This window comes from Gossypium raimondii, chromosome 13 (assembly GCF_025698545.1).
Source record: "Gossypium raimondii isolate GPD5lz chromosome 13, ASM2569854v1, whole genome shotgun sequence".
Lineage (NCBI taxonomy): Eukaryota > Viridiplantae > Streptophyta > Magnoliopsida > Malvales > Malvaceae > Gossypium > Gossypium raimondii.
The window spans coordinates 37779656-37799537 of record NC_068577.1 but is presented as its reverse complement, the minus strand read 5'-3'; the positions used below and the strand labels follow the sequence as shown (position 1 = coordinate 37799537).

Sequence of the window (19882 nt, the reverse complement as noted above, 5' to 3'; positions counted from 1 at the left end):
TGTAGGAGGGCTAAACTTAGGGCATTGGAATTAATTGAAGGAGCTCATAAGGCTTAATATGAGAAGATTTATGAGAATTTGTTGGAGGTAAGGACCCAAAATGAGGGAATAACAACGATATGTTATCTAGACAACAAGTTGTTTCAAAGGATGTATGTCTGTCTGCAGGCATGCAAAGATGGCTATAGGGCTGGTTGTAAGAAGACAATAGGTTTAGATGGATGCTTTTTGAAGGGCTACTATGGTGGCTACTTACTTGCAGCTGTTGGGATAGATGCAAATAATGTCATCTATCCTATTGCATATGTTGCTGCCAGAAGTGAAAACCAAGCATCATGGCTTTGGTTCTTGGAGTTGCTCGCAATAGACTTGGAAATTGTGAGCTCATACCAGATATCTTTCATGTCTGACAAACAAAAGGTAAAACTCCATTTATTTATTTTTTATGTTGTTTTCAATTTAGGGTTTAGAGTTTGTCAAATAATTAAATTGTATTTGTTTTAATTGCAGAGACTTTTAGAAGCAATATGTATGTTGTTTCCTAATGCAGAAACAAGACACTGTGTTAGACACCTACATGCCAATTTCAAGAAGGCTGGTTTTTGAACAAATGAATTGAAAGATTTGCTTTGGAAAGCTACCAAAGCAAGCACTACAAGGGATTTTGAGGATGCTATGGATGAACTGAAGAAAACCAATCAGCATGCTTATGATTGGTTGAAGGAAAAGAACCCTACTCACTGGTCAAGGTCTCACTTCTCAATTAGGAGCTATCCTGACATGTTGGTGAATAATCTTTCTGAATCCTTTAACAAGGTAAACCCCAATGGTTTATGTTTCTTACTAATAATTAGCAGTTCACTCATCCTTTATATTGTTTACTGGTAGATGATATTGGAAGCAAGAGGAAAACCTATTCTGACCATGATGGAAACAGTAAGGACCAAGATTATGTTGCTTATTGTTAATAAGAAAGAAGAAACTGAAAAATGGAAAGGAATGTTGTGTCCAAAGATCAGGAAAAAGCTAGATGTCAATATCAAATATTCATTAAGGTAAAGTTACCATTTTTAATCTTTTTGATGCATTTATCCTGACTTTATGTTGCTGGTCACATGCTGTTTTAGTGAGTTTTTTTAAATATGCATGCATTGTTTTTTAATTTGTTTGCTTATGATTGTTGGTGTGTATAACTATTTAATATGTATGCAGTGACTTTTTTTAGGTGTGTGTGTGACTTTTTTTTATTATGCATGTAATGATTGTTGGTGGGGATGGTCACATGCTGTGTGTGTGTGTGTGTGTGTGATATTGCCTCCTACACTAAGAAAGCCACCTGGCAGACCTACTAAGGTGAGAAAGAAAGAACCTGATGGTGGTCATGAGGTGCAGTAAATGCAAAAGAATAGGCCACAATAAGAGGAGTTGGAAAGGGGAAGTTGGCCAAAACATTCTAGTAAGTCATTTGCCTTAAGTTAAGTTATATTACTTCTATTTATGAATTTGTTTGATAGATTTCACTTGTTCTTGTAGGTCAAAAGACATAAAGTTGGTGTTCACAACCAAGTGGTTGCCCCCACTCAGCAACAGGCTACCCCAAATCAGCAAGAGAGTACCCCAACTCAACAGGCTGCCCTAACTCAGTTACAAGCTGCCCCAACTCATCAACAAGCTGCCCCAACTCACCAAAAAGATGTTGCTCAAAGAGAAAAGCTCCCATTCAAGAGGAAACCAACCACTGTTAGATGGACGCCTCCTACTCAAGAATCATCTATGACAGACCAATGATGACATTGAACAGACTTTATTTTGTTAACTTTTTTAAATTGTGTAAATTTGCCTACTACAGATTTATTAACTTAGGCAGATTAATTTTTGTAAATTTGCCTAAGATTGCTACTGTTGATAAACTTAGGCATATAGTCATTGAATTTTCTTTGTAAATTTGCCTACAATTCACATCTATTCAATTGTGTTGAATTGTAGGAAAATTTGGCAATAATTTGCCCCTCATTCCTTTTGTAAATAGTTTGACGTTTTGGCCTTAATATATGAGCATTGATCCATGCAATTTGTGTTATCTCTTCTAACATATGAGTATTGAGAAAACAAATGTGTGAGAATTGAGAAATACAAATGTTTCTTTTTTTTTTTCATCTGTGTTATCTTTTCTGATATATGAGCATTGAGAAATACAAATGAAATGACAATTAAACATTCTTTCAAGTCGTCAACTTTGAAATGAAATCAAATATTACAAAACAACTTTCTAACTGTTGTAAGCAATAACAATATTACAAAACAATTTGTAAGCAACAACCACATATTATCCCATTTCAAGTCTTTCAATTTTGTAAGCAACAACATAAGCTAGTTAGCCATGTATACTAACATCCATGTATAACAACATAAGCAACAATATACCAGCAACAATATTACAAAACATAAGCTAGCTTTCAGTGCTAACAACAACAACATAAGCTGACTTAGAGTTCAAAAAACAACAACACAGTTACAAATATAAGCACCAAAAACCATGTTTTTCTCTCCCTTCTCTTTGCATCCTCCAATGTCCTCACTTTTTTTGAAGACCCAACAACACAATTCGTGAATGGAACGTCAATGGTGGATCAAACCAAGTGAAAAATCGACATGGTTTTCGAAATCCACTGCCAATTTTCTTACACCCAAAAAACCTCCTACCTAGGTTCTCATTGGGCCAAGACGTGTTTAATTTGGCTGGGTTTCCACAATAGCACACCAGAATCACTTCAGGCATCTTTATTTTTCCTCTTCCTCTTCTTCCTCTTCTTCTCCTCATCATCATCTTCTCCTCCTCATCATCTTCTTCTTCTCTAACCCTAAATTAGTGCTGGTAGGGCTGTTAAATTGAGAGTAATTAGCCATCTAGAGGGTTTTTTGACACCAAGGACGCCGTCATCTGCCATGACAAAAAACGGCAAAATAGGACTGTTTTGTCACTTTTCCAAAGTTGAGTGAATGAAATGAAACTTAGGTGATTGTTTTGTCAGCTACCTCAAAATTGATTGACTGTTGGTTTGATTGACTGTTGGTGTAATTTACCATTTTAAGAAAATAAACAAAATTAAGCCCGAAAAAAAAAAACCATTTGCAGACCCGGTCGAAAAGGTGTGGACCGGCGACCCTTGCATAACAGCAGTGAGTGAGTTCAAAGCTACTACAGACGCGGTTGAAGAAGTACAATGTATATAGTATTGCCTCCACTCCTGTTTTGTAGTGTTTAGAAGTTAGAACCCGCCATGGAAATAGAACCCGCCGAAGAAGTTAAAGAGCCACCCAGGATCCACCGCCTGGACGAGTCTGTGGTCAACCGAATCGCTGCCGGAGAGGTAATCCAACGCCCTGTTTCCGCCGTCAAAGAGCTAGTCGAGAATAGTTTAGACGCTTCCTCCACTTCCATAAGCGTCCTCGTCAAGGACGGTGGTCTTAAACTCATTCAAGTCTCCGACGACGGCCATGGCATTCGAGTAATCAACTTCCCTTTTTCTATTTTACATTTCTTTTTGAAATGGAAATAAACATTTGTTGTTATTTTAATCTAAATATGTCCCGTTCGTAGTATGAGGACTTGCCTATATTGTGCGAGAGGCATACGACGTCGAAGTTGTCGAAATACGAGGATTTGCAGTCAATAAAGTCGATGGGGTTTAGAGGAGAGGCGTTGGCTAGCATGACATATGTTGGTCACGTTACCGTCACTACCATTACCCGGGGCCAATTGCATGGATACAGGTTCTTGGGCCTCACCTCTTCCACCAAACCTTCACATTCTTCTTCTTCATTGTATAAAACCCCTGCTTTGTTGTTGATTTTATGGTTTTGCAGGGTGTCTTATAGAGATGGTGTGATGGAGAATGAACCTAAGGCATGTGCTGCTGTGAAAGGAACCCAAATAGTGGTATCGACTACATTTTTTCTTTCTCTTATTAATTTAGTTTCTTTATGAAACTGAGAAAACTATGAATCGTTATTTTTTAACTAGATTATTTTCTGTTTTGCATAGAAACTTAAAAAAAATAAAAAATTCAAGTGTATGGTTCTTGGGAAATGCTAGTAGAGGAATACATGGCAATGGGAAACTTAAGTAGTCTCAACTGGTAGTGATTTTATTTATGTTCTTGTTCGGAGTGTTTGCTGCATGGTTTTTCAGCTTGAACTTAAATGGATTAAGGAACTTAGCCTTATTTGAGAACTTGAACAATTGGATTGGTGCTCTAGCCTAAGCATTTCATAAAGTTGATTTATTCACTGAAACTGCTTTTCACATAATATACACTGAAAACTTCTGATCTATAGTTTCTAACCTATTTCAAACAACTTATGCATAAACATCATCCACAAAAAAAGTTAAGGTAATTAAAACTACTCCAGCGGAAAAGGTGAAAAGATCTTCTATATAACATAGTGAGATTTGTTCATGAGTCATAACTTTATAATAAGCTTTCTTCACCAACAATTTGCATGCTCAATTGACAAGCTACTTCTGACTTTTGTTTGTGGACATAAATGTTTGAAGCACCTTTCCATCAAACTCCACTCATTTATTAGACATGCTTAGGTTTCTGTGTTTTGATAAAAGATTGGTTTGTCCTGAGTAGCTTGTGAGTGGGTCATGAGCTACTTTTTTCCTGTTAGCTCTTTTACCTATTTGACATCTTTTATCTTGGTTGTGTATTTCAGATTGAGAATTTGTTCTATAACATGATTGCTAGGAGGAAGACACTGCAAAATTCTGCTGATGATTATACTAAAATTGTAGACTTGCTAAGCCGCTTTGCCATTCATCATATAGATGTGAGCTTTTCTTGTAGAAAGGTAAGCCTCTCCGCCAGTATATCATATCTTTATAATTAACTGTCTCATTTACATGACTGATGCTTGTATAGTATGAGTTTGTAAAGCCTTAAATTGTATGTTATCAGCATGGAGCTGCTAGAGCAGATGTTCACTCGGTTGCAACACCATCAAGGCTTAATGCTATCAGATCTGTTTATGGGCTTTTGGTTGCTCAGAATCTGATAAAAATTGAAGCTTCAGATAATGATCCTTCTAGCTCGGTCTTTGAGATGGATGGCTTCATCTCCAACTCAAACTATGTTGCAAAGAAAACCACAATGGTGCTATTTATCAATGGTATCTTTTTACTCTTGTATTTTTGAATATCAATACTATTTGAAGATGGAACAATTCTTTTACATGAAAATCGAAATTCAGTCATAAAATACTCTAAAGAAAATGAAAGAGATTAAAATAAACAAGTTATAGGCTGATTTAAAGGCCCCTATCAACTTAATCTTCCTGCTGGACAAAATTGTCTGTGATGAGGACGAACTTCAAACGCTCAGTTTTTTCCTGCTGTATTTAACTCTTGCTGGTTGAGTAAAACTGACTCTGATGACATACACTGCACATAACTTGTGTAAATATTAGATCTAAACATTTTTTTTTTTGATATCGGAAATCCTTTTGATACCCGAAATGAGTACCTAGCTATCCTTTAGGGAAGGAGTAGAGGTTTCTAGAAGAGGTGAAGGGAGGGGAAGAGTGGCATTTGCACTCTTAATGTCTCCTCCTCTCCTGGAACATTCGAATTGAAGGAGGGCCATATAATCAATGTAATCTCTCGAATTAGCTGCCCTTTTCATTTAGGAATGACAATAATCCATCCATTTTTATTAAAAAATTCCTGCTGCCTCAATTTCGGATCATTCATACTTGGAACTTTTGATCAATATGTTGATCATCGATATTCATCTCTTTCAGTACCTTATAATCACCTCTTTATTTTCCCTTTTATCTCACTTTTTGTCCTCAAACCTTTCCTTGTTTATTTCAGAAATACTTTAGGTTTCCTTTTTGGTTGTTCATTACAGCATATGGTTTGGGAATTCATCCTGGTCCTGCCTTTGCTGCTGCAACTATTTTTCTAGCTGTTGGCTAACTATTCTAGAAAGGTCATTACCTATATTTAGTTAACCTAGAAAATTATATATATTTAAATCTATCAATATCCTCCATTGTGCTAATCTTATGGCCTTTTTACTTTAGCTTATTGTTAATGGTGTGCGTAAGTGGTATATGGGTTCTCATTTGATCTTTTATCTCACATTCTTTTGTTTTTCTTTTTTTGTCAATTACCTCAGATAGATTGGTTGAATGCACTGCTTTAAAGAGAGCTCTTGAAGTTGTTTATGTTGCAACCTTACCAAAAGCTTCAAAACCTTTCATTTATATGTCAATTACATTGCCACCTGAGCATGTTGATGTGAACGTGCACCCTACAAAGAGAGAGGTACACATATGGAAGATTTCTTTCTCCGTCTTCATGCAATAACTGCCCTTTTAACTCTGAACTTAGAGGTGAAGCATTACGAATAATATGGCAGCAGTGGAAGAAGTCATCCACTAATAAATCTCTTAATGATGTAACCAAAAAGCAGATGGACAATCCATTATGCATTTGGGACCAGTGTCCAAACAATTAACCAAACTGTAGAGAAAAATGAAGGGATCAAAATCTGTAGTACTTACCAAAGCAACAATAGCTGCTGCTTTTTTTCCCTCTTGATATATGAGTTTGCAAATATAAGGAAATAGTTGTGTTATGCATTTGAAAAGAACTCAAACAAATGCATGAATCTGTTTGCTTTAGCATAAGGAACATTATAACTTAAATTTTTTAAAATAAGACGGAAATGGTGGTTATAAAAGTAGGTGCTCCAAGTTTGACCCCCCTAAAGCACAACATTATTACATCCAAAAACTAGTTGAAAAGCTCTATCTGCTAAAAAGTTGTGAGAAACGAGACCTGAAGAACATGAGTAGTAATGGTTGCTCATTTTAGTCTTTACTTTGCGTGAGTTACTCTTATGGAAGGTTACTTCTTGTGCTTCTCACTCCTTTCGCTTTTTGGTTTTTTATACCTCACTTCCCCTCTTTTCACACACATTTTTGTGCAGGTAAGCCTTTTAAATCAGGAAGTTATTGTTGAGAAGATGCAGTCTGTGGTTGAATCGGTGTTGAGAAACTCGAATGAGTCAAGGACATTTCAAGAACAGGTAAATGTTGTTCTGTCTGTAATGTGGTGTCGTATCTAATGCTTTCCACACCGTGGAGATCTTAGATTGTATACCTGCCTTTAAAAGCGTAATGACAAATAAAGAATCTCGTTCTCTCTTTTTCTTATCCCATCATGAAAATTTTGAGAATGTTGTAACCAGTTACTATATTCAAGTTAATAGCTTGTTCACTTTACATGTCTTTATGCAGTGATAATATGTTACTGTATCATCTAGACATTTTGTACCGATTTTGAAGCATGATGAGGTGGATATTTCTGATGCTTTCTGTGACATTTTACTTCTACATCTAGAAGTTTTTATCTGTATTCTTATTTTCCACCTTTTTTTTTTATCCTTTTTCTTTTCTTTGAGAAGTGTAAAGATTGTTTTGGTAAACTTTTGAGCTAACGTTAGCAAATCATTTCTCTCCCATTTGGGGGCGAGGGGATGGTTAATTTCTTTTCATATAATCTCCCTTTTAATATCAAAGTCTATGACTATTAAAATTGTCATCTCTCTCTCTCTCTCTATATATATATATATATTTGTGGAGGTGATTGCTCTTGTCTACACATTGGTAAAGTGTTGATTTCCTTTATGGGAATATAATAACCAATTTAACTTTGGTAAATATTTTCTATCAATTGATGTTCAGTTCTCTCTTATTGCATCCATTTTTTCATCCTTAATTTAGTGGTATTACTATTGTTGAAAATCTTTATCATTAAACACTATGGTGTGCATGATGTCATGGTCCTAGAGAGGAGCTCTGAATTCCACATTGACTATGTACTAATGTTGGTTTTGGGATATAAGTGTGCCCAAACCATTTTCCAGCCTATGAAACTCCTTTTGTGGACAAAACCATGAGGCCCAATGGACGAAGCAAATAATACCTTGCAAGTTGGTACAACTTGTGACATTTTGTATTAGAGCTAGCTCTCGTGGTACTAGCAATTAGAGGTGCTCATGGGTCGGGTTCGGGCCAGGCCTAAGCATGATATTAACATACTTTATGCTTGCCTAAGCTCAGCCCGGCCCGAAATATGGGCCTAAAATTTTGTTCAAACTCGCTCATATTTGCAAAAGACTAACCCAATCCCATTTTAGGCCTACCCATATTAATTTTTAAAATTTTTTAAAGAAAAATAGTTATATTATATTATTTTAATATTCAATAATTTTATACATTTTTTATTTATTGAAAATTTTTATATAGTCTATCTTAACATTATTTTAATGTTTACATTAGAGTAGTATTATATATTTAGTATAGGTTTAATTTTTTAATGTGTTCTAAATTACATAATATATAAAAATAACATAATATAAAGTATTATAAACTTAAAAATGGATTGGGCTGGGCTTGGGCCTTGAATGTTCAAGCTCAATCCCGACCCATATTTTAAATGGGCCTAATTTTTTTGCCCAGACCCATTTTTTGGGACTAATATTTTTGCCCAAACCCTCAAATTTTGGGCGGGTCTTCGGGCCTGGGCGGGTAGCTTGGCCCATAAACAGGTCTACTAGCAATGTTCCACTAAGGTGAGTAGGCCTCTTTTTGGAGGGGGTTAGGATGTTATAGTCTTAGAAAAGAGCCATGAATCCAATATCGACTGTGTGCTGAAGTTGGTCTTTTGCGAGGGGTGTCTTTTGCAGACAAAACTGAGGTCCAATGTGCCGAAGCAGATAATTTTGTGTGGGTTAGTGTGAACCATAACGTGTGACATCTTACATGAAGAAAATATAGTTTCTAATGACTATATTTGGGAAAGGGAAAATGAAACAGAAAGAAAAAATGAAAAGGTCTAGGGAGTCATGCCTGCTTGGTACTACAACAAATTTTCAGTATAAATTAGATGAAATCAATGATTTATCAAAAAGATGAATATAACACTAGCGGTAACAGATGATTGAAAATAGATATAGGTATTGAATTTACTGGCACTAGTTGTAAAGCAAGAATTTTATGAGCATAGGTGATGCGCTTGTCTTTTTGCATTATTATTTTGTTACTCTACATGGCAGTGTGTTAGGATAGAAACAGGTACATAACTATAACGCAGATGCTTGCGCAATTGAAAACTTTTGTAGGTTATCTTTCTTTTGAAAGACTAAGCTAAATTATCCATACTCTTTCCTCTGTAAACTAGGAGTGGGGCTCAACAAGATAATCTTGGAATCTGATAGGAAAGTTTTCGAATAGTTGTAGAAACATTTGTGGCCTCTGGTCTGGGCAATTTACCATCTAGATTACAAAATGCTTAAAGAACTACTTACTGGCATATTTCTAGCTATTTCCTGTCTTAGAGTACAAGAAAACCGTTGGATTTGTATTTTGTGCTCCAGCTATTTTTTGGGTTCATGTAATTCTAAATGGATATTGCTGTCTCACTTATACACTTTTCTCTTGCCATCTATTGCTTATGACAGACGGTTGAAGCCACTCCATCTGTTCCCTCAGTTACAAACAATGATTTACACCTTAGTCCCTCACCCTCTGGTAATATTATGGAAAACCTTCTAACTATATCAAGCAGTTGGATTTCCCACACTGAACATGTTTGTTCAATAATATTTATGCATCGTCTAGTGTGTATTTTTTAACTCTCAGGATCGAAGTCACAGAGAGTTCCAGTGAACAAAATAGTGAGAACAGATTCATCAGATCCAGCTGGACGGATGCATGCCTACTTATATAAGAATCCCCAGAAATACCTTGGAAGAGATTCTAGCTTGACAACTGTGAGGTAGGACCTCTAGTTCATGCTTATAAAAGTGTAAACTGCTTTTTTTTTTTTTTTTTCTTTTTCTGGTTGCTGTACTGTTTAGACTTATCAGAAAGAGATGACAGGGCATGTTCTTACCTTGTACCTAGCCTCTGTGTTACAGTCCATTTCCTATTATGTTTTAGTAATATGTTTTCCAGCCACCGTAAAAAGAAGTTTTTCTCATTTTTAAAAAAAAAATTATTTCATTCACTAACCTTTGTAAAGGTTTTCTGTAAAACACAAATGTATAAGAATGCTAAGGCTTTACGAGTTCTCAATGCTCATTTTTTCTACATAAAATAAATTACTTCTGACAGATTTATCGATTTCTAATATCCACACAGGTCATCTGTTAGACAAAGAAGAAACCTGAAGGAAACAGCAGATCTTACTAGCATTCAGGAGCTTATTAATGATATTGATAGCAAATGTCACTCTGGTAATTTCATAATAATTATTATACTAGAGAACTTGATTGGGTGGACTTGTACAGTACTTCTTACCAAAATATGCTATGTAGATCTGCTGGACATTGTGAGACAAAGCACTTATGTTGGAATGGCTGATGATGTTTTTGCATTGCTTCAGCATAATACTCATCTCTATCTTGCTAATGTGGTGAACTTAAGGTAATATTTCCACATCCATGAAATCTTACATGCTTTTATGATTGCTCATGCCTGTATGTTCCCATGTGCAACAATAGGTAAACCTTATGCTTTTTTCCCCCTTTTAGTATTGTGAATAAAGATGGGGTAAATATCAGCTCATCGGATTACCAGACATTAAAGCAACCAAATTGGATTTAAATTAAGACTCATGAATGAACCCACCACCAAGACTGTAAAAATAAAAGCAATAGTTATATCACTGAACTGTAACCTTTTTACACAGTCAACAGAACTTCATCATCTTATTCATTTAGCTCATTAGACGTACTAAATCGCAATAATGAAGGAAAAAACTTGAGACTTAAGACAGAAACAATTTAAATCTTCATAACAAAATGATCTTGCAAATTGCAGCAATCCAGATGCAGAGCACAACTTAAATGAAAATCATAAACTAGCAGCTGCATGAACATGAACAGCACTTAAAATTAAAAGGAAAAGATTAATATACAGTTGGATTGTACGTTTTCTGTAATATGTAAATGGGTTGAGAAGAGTAGTAATGATTATTGAAACTGCATCTTTGGAACAGCATTGTAAAATGATGAATTTATTTGGATTATGTGGATTATGGTAGGGGACTAACTTTTTTCTTCAGAGTTTGCAATAGTTTGAAACAAAGATTACAAAATGTGAATTTACTTGGATTTTATGGAGTATTTGGTTGGAAACAAGAGTAAACTTTTGCCTTTGAGAGCTTGAAATCATTACAAAGATTACAGTTAAAATATTAGATTATGCAATAGTTTGGAAAAAAAACAATTACAAATCTAAGTGCAACAATATGCTTGCTAACACAACTTGTCTAGAAGTTAAAAGAAACACTGTTGGGAAACAAACTAAGCAACTGATGGTGCCAATTTAGATAATTGTGACCTACAATCTCAAACAAAATGAGAAAGGCAAATCTTTCAAATGATTCGTGTAATAACCTCATGGAAATTATAAGGGTAGTAACACCAACTGCTTAAAGTCGAACAAATTGCTCTAACTGTTTCACAGAACAAATCATAGAATTGAAAACTGTATTTTTGAAGAACCATTTTGGAGAAAAAAGAGAGAAATAAAGTGGAAAGAATAGTACACAATTACAACCAGGCAACTTACAATTTGCATGGAAGGCAAAATGAAACTTGACATATTATAATAATAAAATTTTTAGGGCAGGGTGACTTATTATAATAATGTGATTTTAGGGCAGGGGTGAAGAAGGCATCCGTTGAAACCCACTCCAAAATTCACCTCCTTGGTATCTTCTGCAGGTTCTACCACAATTAATTAAATAGGTTGATCAATCTAATATCACTTTGTTTGTCTCAAGTTGCAAAAGGGAATAGTGTTAAGTGGTTTAAAATATCAATAAACTAAACAAATAGGAGATCTAGATGTAACCTTTCGACATATACTATCACTTTAACTTGTGCACACCATTCATGCACGCTCATATAAAAGCTGCAGGTATGGAGTTCTTTTATCAGTCTGTTAGCCTGTGCCATGAAGTCCTGTAACCTTATAAAAAAAGAACTAGTGGAATTTATCATGTATGTACAAAGATCCTAGGGTGTGTTTTCTTTTTCATCAAAATGCTTTCTCTACGTTTGATGCACCCTTTTTCCCTTAAAAAAATGGAAGAAATAACCATAAATAAACATAATGCCTTGCATCTGGCCCAATAATAATAATAAAAAAAACATAATGCCTTGCAAAAAAATAGTTACTTTTTTTGGTTTTGTTTTGGCTGACTGTGTGAACATTTTTATTCATTGTGATAGCAAAGACCAATGTCTTTACAAGGTTGGCTTTTCTATTAAAAGTTTTCGTCAGAATTGGACTGATAGTGGAATCAGTGTATTCATAAAGAACCAAGTACAAGTTTGGGATAAAATAGACATTGAAATCTTGTATACTTGAGTCTGACTTATGCCTTGCTTCCGTTTAGAATGTTCTCCCTAAAAGTAGTAGATATTTATTATTTAAAATTTCCTTTTTTCTGCATTTGCAGCAAAGAACTTATGTATCAGCAAGTTCTTTGTCGGTTTGCTCATTTTAATGCTATACAACTAAGTGAGCCAGCTCCTTTGCAAGAGTTAATCATGTTGGCCCTGAAGGAGGAGGACTTGGACCTAGAAAGCAATGAAAATGATGAGCTCAAAAAGAAGATTGCAGAAGTAATGTTCTTTCTGTGGGCATAATTTATTGAAATTTATGTCTGTATAATTTCTATCATGATTGAGATTGCCATAAATATTAGCTAATAATAGATATACACGTATTAGGGTCTTATTGTGTGTTTTAATATTGAATGCTTTTCCTGAACATGATGGTATATCTTTTGTCTAAGTAGAGGTAGCAATTGAGTTGTTCGGTCTGGGTTAGGATTGGGTTCTTTTGGGTTAATGCATGATGTTTCTGGTTTGAGCTTTCCTTTTTCTTTTGGGTGGAGGAGGGGGGAGGGGGGGTTCAAGCCTCTATGGCAGTGGACCAAACTCGGGTTTTGGCAAGTTAGGTTGTGTTTAGATTTTATGAAAGATGTATCCGTTTTAACATCTTTTGTAGTCAGATTTTGTGTTTTGTTCATTTCAGGTTTGGTTTTTCCTGGATTTGGGTCATTTAGGGTTCAAATCCTTGACCTTTTTTTGTCAAATATAGTTTGAACACTTAGGTTTGATCTATTTTGAGTGGGTTTTGGGTTTTGATCATTTTGCTGCCTCTAGTTTAAAGGGCTGTACACCATATAAATTGCTGAGCAGGTACAGTTCCCCTTATGTCACTTGTTTGTTTTATCATTTTATAAACCATACCATGTCAAGCCTGGTTTGGTTCGTTAGTGTCATGCACATTTCAGTCAGGTGGACCATCCCAAGGGGAAACCAGTTCAATCTGAGGCCCATCTTATGCAGTTTGGTGAACCACTTGAACTTGTCTGATTTATAGAGTTAAGAAGCAAACAAATTTCACATTACTATTTTGAAAATTCTTGCAAAATGCCTCTTCTTTCTCCACCTTTAGCAGAGAAGAGAAAGGTCCTAGCAAAAAGAAAAGAAAAAGGAAAAAGGGAGAAAAATGCTGTAGGACATAATCTCTTTCCTTTGTTGTTGCTTTTCTTTGCCTTCACTCTTTTAATAAATTGGTGCAACTGGTTCTCATTCTTCATATATGTATTAGTTGCTTTCATAAAAGTTTAGAATTTACTTCTGAGTACGTAATAAGTTTCTTTTACTGCTGCTACATGTGTGCCTTTCTACCAACTATCTTCCACTTATGCAGATGTTTGTTCTTCTGCAGATGAATACACAGCTGCTTAAGCAAAAGTCTGAAATGTTGGAGGAGTATTTCTGCATTTTTATTGATTCAGATGGGAATTTATCTAGACTGCCAATTCTACTTGACCAGTACACTCCAGACATGGATCGTGTTCCTGAATTTGTGCTATGTTTGGGCAATGATGTAGGTAGCATTGTTTGATTATGGTATTATTGATTTTAGTGCTATGGTTTCAGGTAGCTGTTAGAAATAGTGTGTTACGGGCTTAAAAATGTTTAAGTTAGCTTCCCTTAGGTGAAATCTCACTCTATGTTCAAGGTTCTGCAAATGGAGTGGCATGGCCCATAATTCAAAGAGTAAGACTAATGGGGTGAGCATTTGTTCATATATTCTTTTAACACATAAAAATCTTTCATATGACAACATTAGCAACGGGAAATTTTGCGTGCAAATTGATCTTTGTTCTTTCTACTCTCTTCTTCTTTGTCTATGTCTTTTTTCGTAACATACCTTTCTATGTTTTTTCTCTCTTAGACGTCCATGTGAACAGATCAAGTCCCTTATTGTTGCTTTCATCTTCAGTTAATTTCAGTCATTGGTCCCCAACATCTGTTTGTAAGTTTTTGGTGACATTGGGAGCTCTACTCTCCTTTTCTCCTCCCCTTCCTTCACTCCTTTCTAAACTTCTCCTCTTCTCTAGTGTATTCGCTGCCTCCCTTCAGTCCCCTTCTCACCTTTCTTTTTCCGGGTTTGTCTTATATCTGTTATTTGTGGGGGTGATAACGGTTAGGTGTGAGTGGTTTCGGACAAAAAACTGCAGCTAAACTATAAAAGAAGGTAACTTTTTACATTTCTTTTTTCTTTTTAAATGTAATTAAGCATTATTAAAAATAGCTTGGTTCATATAATTGTGTTTTCAACTTGTGATCTGAAAACCAAACTAAATAGCCTTGCTAGCTGAACCAAAAAGCAAAACAAATTCAATAGAACACATTTGAAACAAACTGAACACTATTTTTTGATTTAGTTTTTAGTTTATTTTTGGGCTCAGCCCTACTTATTTCCTCAAGTAAAAATTTTCTTCATCTTTATTACATTTCTTTCTTTCATGGTAAAGGTACCAAGTCGTGGTTATAATTATGTGATCTTGAATGGTAGTTTCCTCTTATTTGGCAGTGGTTGGGGGCCTTTTATTTGGACATTTTGAGTCAACTACTCAGATTTAAAAAGTTATACTAGGAGAGGGAAGGTTCAAATGTGTGATCTCATATTATCTTCTATTAGGCTTTGGACAAGTGCTGCAACTAAAGCAATTCCTCAAGCTCAGTTAAAAGTGCTTTTTATTTGCAGTCCTTGTGATAGCCTAAGCTGTTCTACTTTTATTCCCTTTTTCTTTTTGGCTATTGTTTATGGAGTTGTCTGCCATGTATCATATTGGTAGAGTAGCATATCATGTGTGAAGTGCTTGAGGAATCACTATATGCATGGATTAAGAAAATAAGTGGGAAATATATTTTTTGGTAGTTTCCATTGTTCTAGAATGTGTTCCTTCTACTGTACTAAGACTTACCTTGCTTACGTTACATTAGTGGTGATAGCTGATACTACTTGCATAGTAGTGTCAAAACTTTGCAAATATATTGTTGTATCCCTTGATACCTGTTTCTCTAATTGTAATTTCTCCTATTTATTGTAGGTTGAGTGGGAAGAAGAAAAAAATTGCTTCCAATCACTTGCAGCTGCTCTTGGGAATTTTTATGCTATGCATCCGCCTATGTTGCCAAATCCATCAGGCAAAGGATTGGAATTTTACAGAAAGAGGAAACATGGGAAGCATACTCAAGACAAAGGAAATTATTCTTGTCATGTGGGTAAGTGTGAATCTCATTGTGTATGTTTCTCTTGAAAACAGGGCCCTTGTCTTCTAGTCTAGTAGGAAGCATGAGAATGGGGATATTGGTTGCAGTAATTACTAAATCACAGTTTTACTAATGCAGTACAAACCTTTGTCACTTGGAGTTTGGTGTGAGTCTCAGTATGTGTCCCATATGGGCATGGTTAGGTTTTTTTAGAAGTCTTTCAATGTATTTGGAGGATCTTTGGAGGCACATCTCCATACTCATGTCGGATATGAGTGTTGGACATGGGTGCTTCAAGAAAAGTGAAGAATCAAAGTAACATAGTAGCTGCTCTCCTAAAGGCCTGTTTTTAAGTTGCAACAAAGATAGAAAATCACTACATTGAAGATGGACTATCTCTAAATATTAGACTTGTCGATTGTCCTTGGTCTACTAATTTGGAAAACTCGTACTTATTGACAATGGGGATGTGGAGTGGTCATACTATTTAAGAAGATTCATAATGCAGAAATCAATACTATCTTTTGTTGATTACTCTTTTATCTTATTGTTTTCTAGTTTTGTTGTGTGTTTTTGCTTCAAAGTCTGCTGAAAGAGGTAGAGGGAGGGGTAATGAAACATTTTCTGCTTTTGCTCAAATTAATCACCATTCATTTGCATAGAAATAGGTTTTCCAGCTTGTGGTTTTCCGTCATATATGCACTATTTTACATGAACTTTTCACTTTCCTTGAATGTACCAGTCTCTGCTATTTCTTTGACACACTAATTTTGTGTCATCCGATGCTTGTATCCTTAAAATTAGTGTAAAACATTAACAAAATGACATAACCCGGTCTATGTTTTGACTTCTGATCCTAGTCCGTATAACATAGCATATTAACAGCCTATCAGGCATTATGCTATGTTGTTGTAAATGCTGCTTAATAATCAGCCATGGCAGACTTTATTTATATGTTCGACTATAATCAGCCTTGTTGCTCTTTGGTGTTTACAGGAGATGGTACAGCAGAAAAGGATGAATTCGAGCATGAACTACTGTCAGAGGCTGAGACTGCATGGGCCCAGCGTGAATGGTCAATCCAACATGTCTTGTTTCCATCCATGAGGCTATTTCTAAAACCTCCAAATTCAATGGCCTCTAATGGAACATTTGTCAGGGTAGGCAGATTTTCCTCCTAACAAAGTTTTATTAGTGGCAGATTTGTTCTTAATGGCTCTCCAGCCATGGGGTTCTTAATTTCTAACTGTCAACAATGTCCGTCTGGGACCTGTATGTATTTGTGTCTGACCCAACAAAGTTTCTCACGTCTTTTTATCCCAGTATGGAGGCCCATTGGTTTACACAATGAAGGGTCGGGACATTCACTTAGGCTCGACTTAGACCAGGATTGGACATAAGATTTTAGGCCTAAGACCAACTTGAGAAAATTACTATTAATACATATATTTAATTTTAAAGTACTTTTTATATGTTTTAGCCCTGGCCCATGGATATATATTCTCCCATCCTATAGACATGAGAGTTCAAACTTGAAGGTTGGAGGTTTAAATAGTGGAACATCTGTTGGAGATAATGATAGACTTCATTCTCAATGCAATATTCGACTGTAACATGGTATTACCTTTTGAATTTGGATTACATGCATGGTAGACCCGAAAGACGGTGAATATTTATGGATTAGTAGCACAGTTATTGAACTTTGGTTTAGAAACTTGTTTTCATTTTATTGTCATAGTTCAAGGGACAACTCTTCTCTGTAAATAGTTAAAAGTACACTAATGAGTAATCCGTGCCTCTCCTTTTTTTGACCTTATTTTCAGGTGGCTTCACTGGAGAAGCTCTACAAGACTTTCGAGCGATGCTAGTCAAAGGGGCTGCCTTTGGATTTTTTAAGATGTTGAGAAAACTCAAAGATGACTACCATTAGCTGAAGGTCGCAAACATGCAGTAAGTGTGATGTATAGTGCTCAAGGACCAGAACAGGTATGACTACTATTTGCATGAAGGGTAATCTGTATAGCGTAGATGTCATCTATACAATTTTCTTCTCCAATCCAAAACTTGAAGTTTGGGTTGTTCTTCCCTTTTTTCTTTTCGCTTCTGTTATTTGAACATGGAAATGATGAATCCGGATTTACAAAGGTCTGAAGACAAAACTGTTTGTTGGCGATTAAGGTTTAATACATTCCAGAAGCTGTTGTGTTTGAAGAATAGTTATCTTTTTGGGTAAAATATACAATTTAGTCAACCAATTATTAGCGTGTTTTTGTTTTGATGACCAAACTATAGAAATTTTCATTTTCGTCACTAATGCTATCATTTGTTTCTGTTTTGGTCACTCTGACCTTTTCTAAATTGGTTTAATTACATATTTATTCGTTAAACACCAACATATTCTATCAATTTAATCTTAATTCTAAATAATTTAACAAATTTAACCCCCCACATTTATAATTTAAATTAGTTTGGTCATATTCTCTCTCACCATACCTTGTGCTATTAGTCAATTTCAGTTATTATCTCTTATCTTTTTTTGTTGTGTAATTAGACTAGTTTAGAAAGAAGATTGTGTTGATGATGATAAATCCAAGGCTTGTCTCTTAAAAAACATTCGCAGTAGCTGCCTGAGAGCTTTTGCCCAAGTATTCTAATTATTGTAGAAGCTTACAAATTAGAAAATATAGTTCATAATATTAATTTCAAGTTCTTATGAGAAAAACAAAGACCGTAAAGCAAAACCAAATCATAAAATTATAATAGTTTGAAAAATTTAAGTTATTTTGGCATAATATAAATTGAGGAATCACAAAATTGATATGATAAGATCATAACATAATAACAAAGTATATTTTGTTAAATATTAAGTTTTTATTTACGTTTGAAATCATTTTAACTGATCCCACAATTTTTAATCAATCTAATTCTTTTTTAATTTTGAAATAATAGATATCAGTCTAATCTGATTAATTATTGTATTTAAAAAATAATAATTTAAAACCATCCATCCGGCTTGGACATGTCAGGTGAAGGAAGAGGGGAACATCAAGAATTAGGATTTGAACAAGCCTTTGGATTTATCAGCATCGATACAATCTTCTTTCCAAACTAGCTCAATTACAAAGACCCAACAGAAATAGAGAGAATAAAAGAAATTGACTAATAGTAAAAGGTGTGGAGAGAAAAGGACCAAACTGATAAAAATGTAAATGTGGAGGGTTAAATTACTCATAATTAGAATTAAAATTGATAGAATGTGTAAGCATTGAGAACTAAACGTGTAATTAAATCAATTAAAAATGGTCATGTCATTGAGAAAAATGAAAATTTCTATAGTTGGATGATCAAACTAGAAATACACTAATAGTTGGATGACAAATTATGTAGTTTATCTTATTGTTTTTTCCTAAGCAATTATTATTATTATATAAAAAGGAATTGTTGATCCTATGGTGTCAATTAGGATTTAATTTTAACAAAAGAATGAAATTGATTATGTAGGTAATTTGTGTTTTGAGGGAGTCCGAGATGGTTGTATTTATATATTTAAAGAAAAGGAGAAGGTATGGATTGTGGAAAGTTGAGTTGTTGACTTTGGAGTTGAAGCTTGAATAATAGGTTATGGAGGTTGTGGTTCAAACTCTAAGAATCATTTACCCCAAAGTTCTTTCTTCAACAAAATGCTTGCCTTTTTTCTACATCAATTAAATTTGAATTAATGGGACTCTTCGAGTTTCATGTTTAAATTTCATTTCGTCTGTATTTAGGTTTACTTAATCTTTTTTATAAATGTAATGATTCATGTTTAAAATATTGTTAGTATATAAATTTATTATTATCATATGTAATTCTTGCAATTTAATTTCATCACATAATATATCATTAACATTTTTCATTGATAGATCAACTTTGGGGTTGATATATATATATATATATATATGCATAGTAGGAAAAATATTTGGTACATTATTACAAGAGTTTTAGATTTTATAAGTAGCGTAAAGGTGTTATAAATGTCCTATAGAAGTATACTAAAATATTAAAGAAAAGAGAGACATATGAGAATTTTTTAAAGCTACTTGTAGAATAAAAAAAATATAATTCACCAAATACTAACCCCTATATATTATAAAAAATGCAAACCCTTCAAAACTTAAAAACTAAATTAGTTAACATAAAATTCAATTTTGACAAATAGGAGAAGCAACATTCTT

At 34.6% G+C, this 19882-nt stretch overlaps 1 protein-coding gene across 1 annotated transcript; it reads left to right on the top strand.

Annotated features, from left to right (window-relative positions):
• Window positions 1-3154: 3154 nt before the first annotated feature.
• Window positions 3155-17882, top strand: LOC105783473 (DNA mismatch repair protein MLH1). The gene is made up of 16 exons (XM_012608960.2): window positions 3155-3509; window positions 3602-3774; window positions 3868-3940; window positions 4723-4857; window positions 4965-5175; window positions 6186-6334; window positions 7002-7100; window positions 9537-9606; window positions 9718-9853; window positions 10219-10313; window positions 10395-10503; window positions 12548-12713; window positions 13831-13992; window positions 15506-15680; window positions 16665-16828; window positions 17492-17882. Exons 1-16 carry the CDS (start codon window positions 3282-3284, stop codon window positions 17534-17536), a joined length of 2190 nt encoding a protein of 729 aa, XP_012464414.1. The 5' UTR covers window positions 3155-3281; the 3' UTR covers window positions 17537-17882.
• Window positions 17883-19882: the final 2000 nt, after the last annotated feature.

Bases quoted from the DNA above. Each gene is read 5' to 3' on its own strand.
- LOC105783473 (XM_012608960.2), top strand. From the start codon at position 3,282: ATGGAAATAGAACCCGCCGAAGAAGTTAAAGAGCCACCCAGGATCCAC. The intron at 10,504-12,547 runs GTAATATTTCCA...CTGCATTTGCAG, and splicing joins GCTAATGTGGTGAACTTAAG to CAAAGAACTTATGTATCAGC. The intron at 13,993-15,505 runs GTAGGTAGCATT...TATTTATTGTAG, and splicing joins TGCTATGTTTGGGCAATGAT to GTTGAGTGGGAAGAAGAAAA.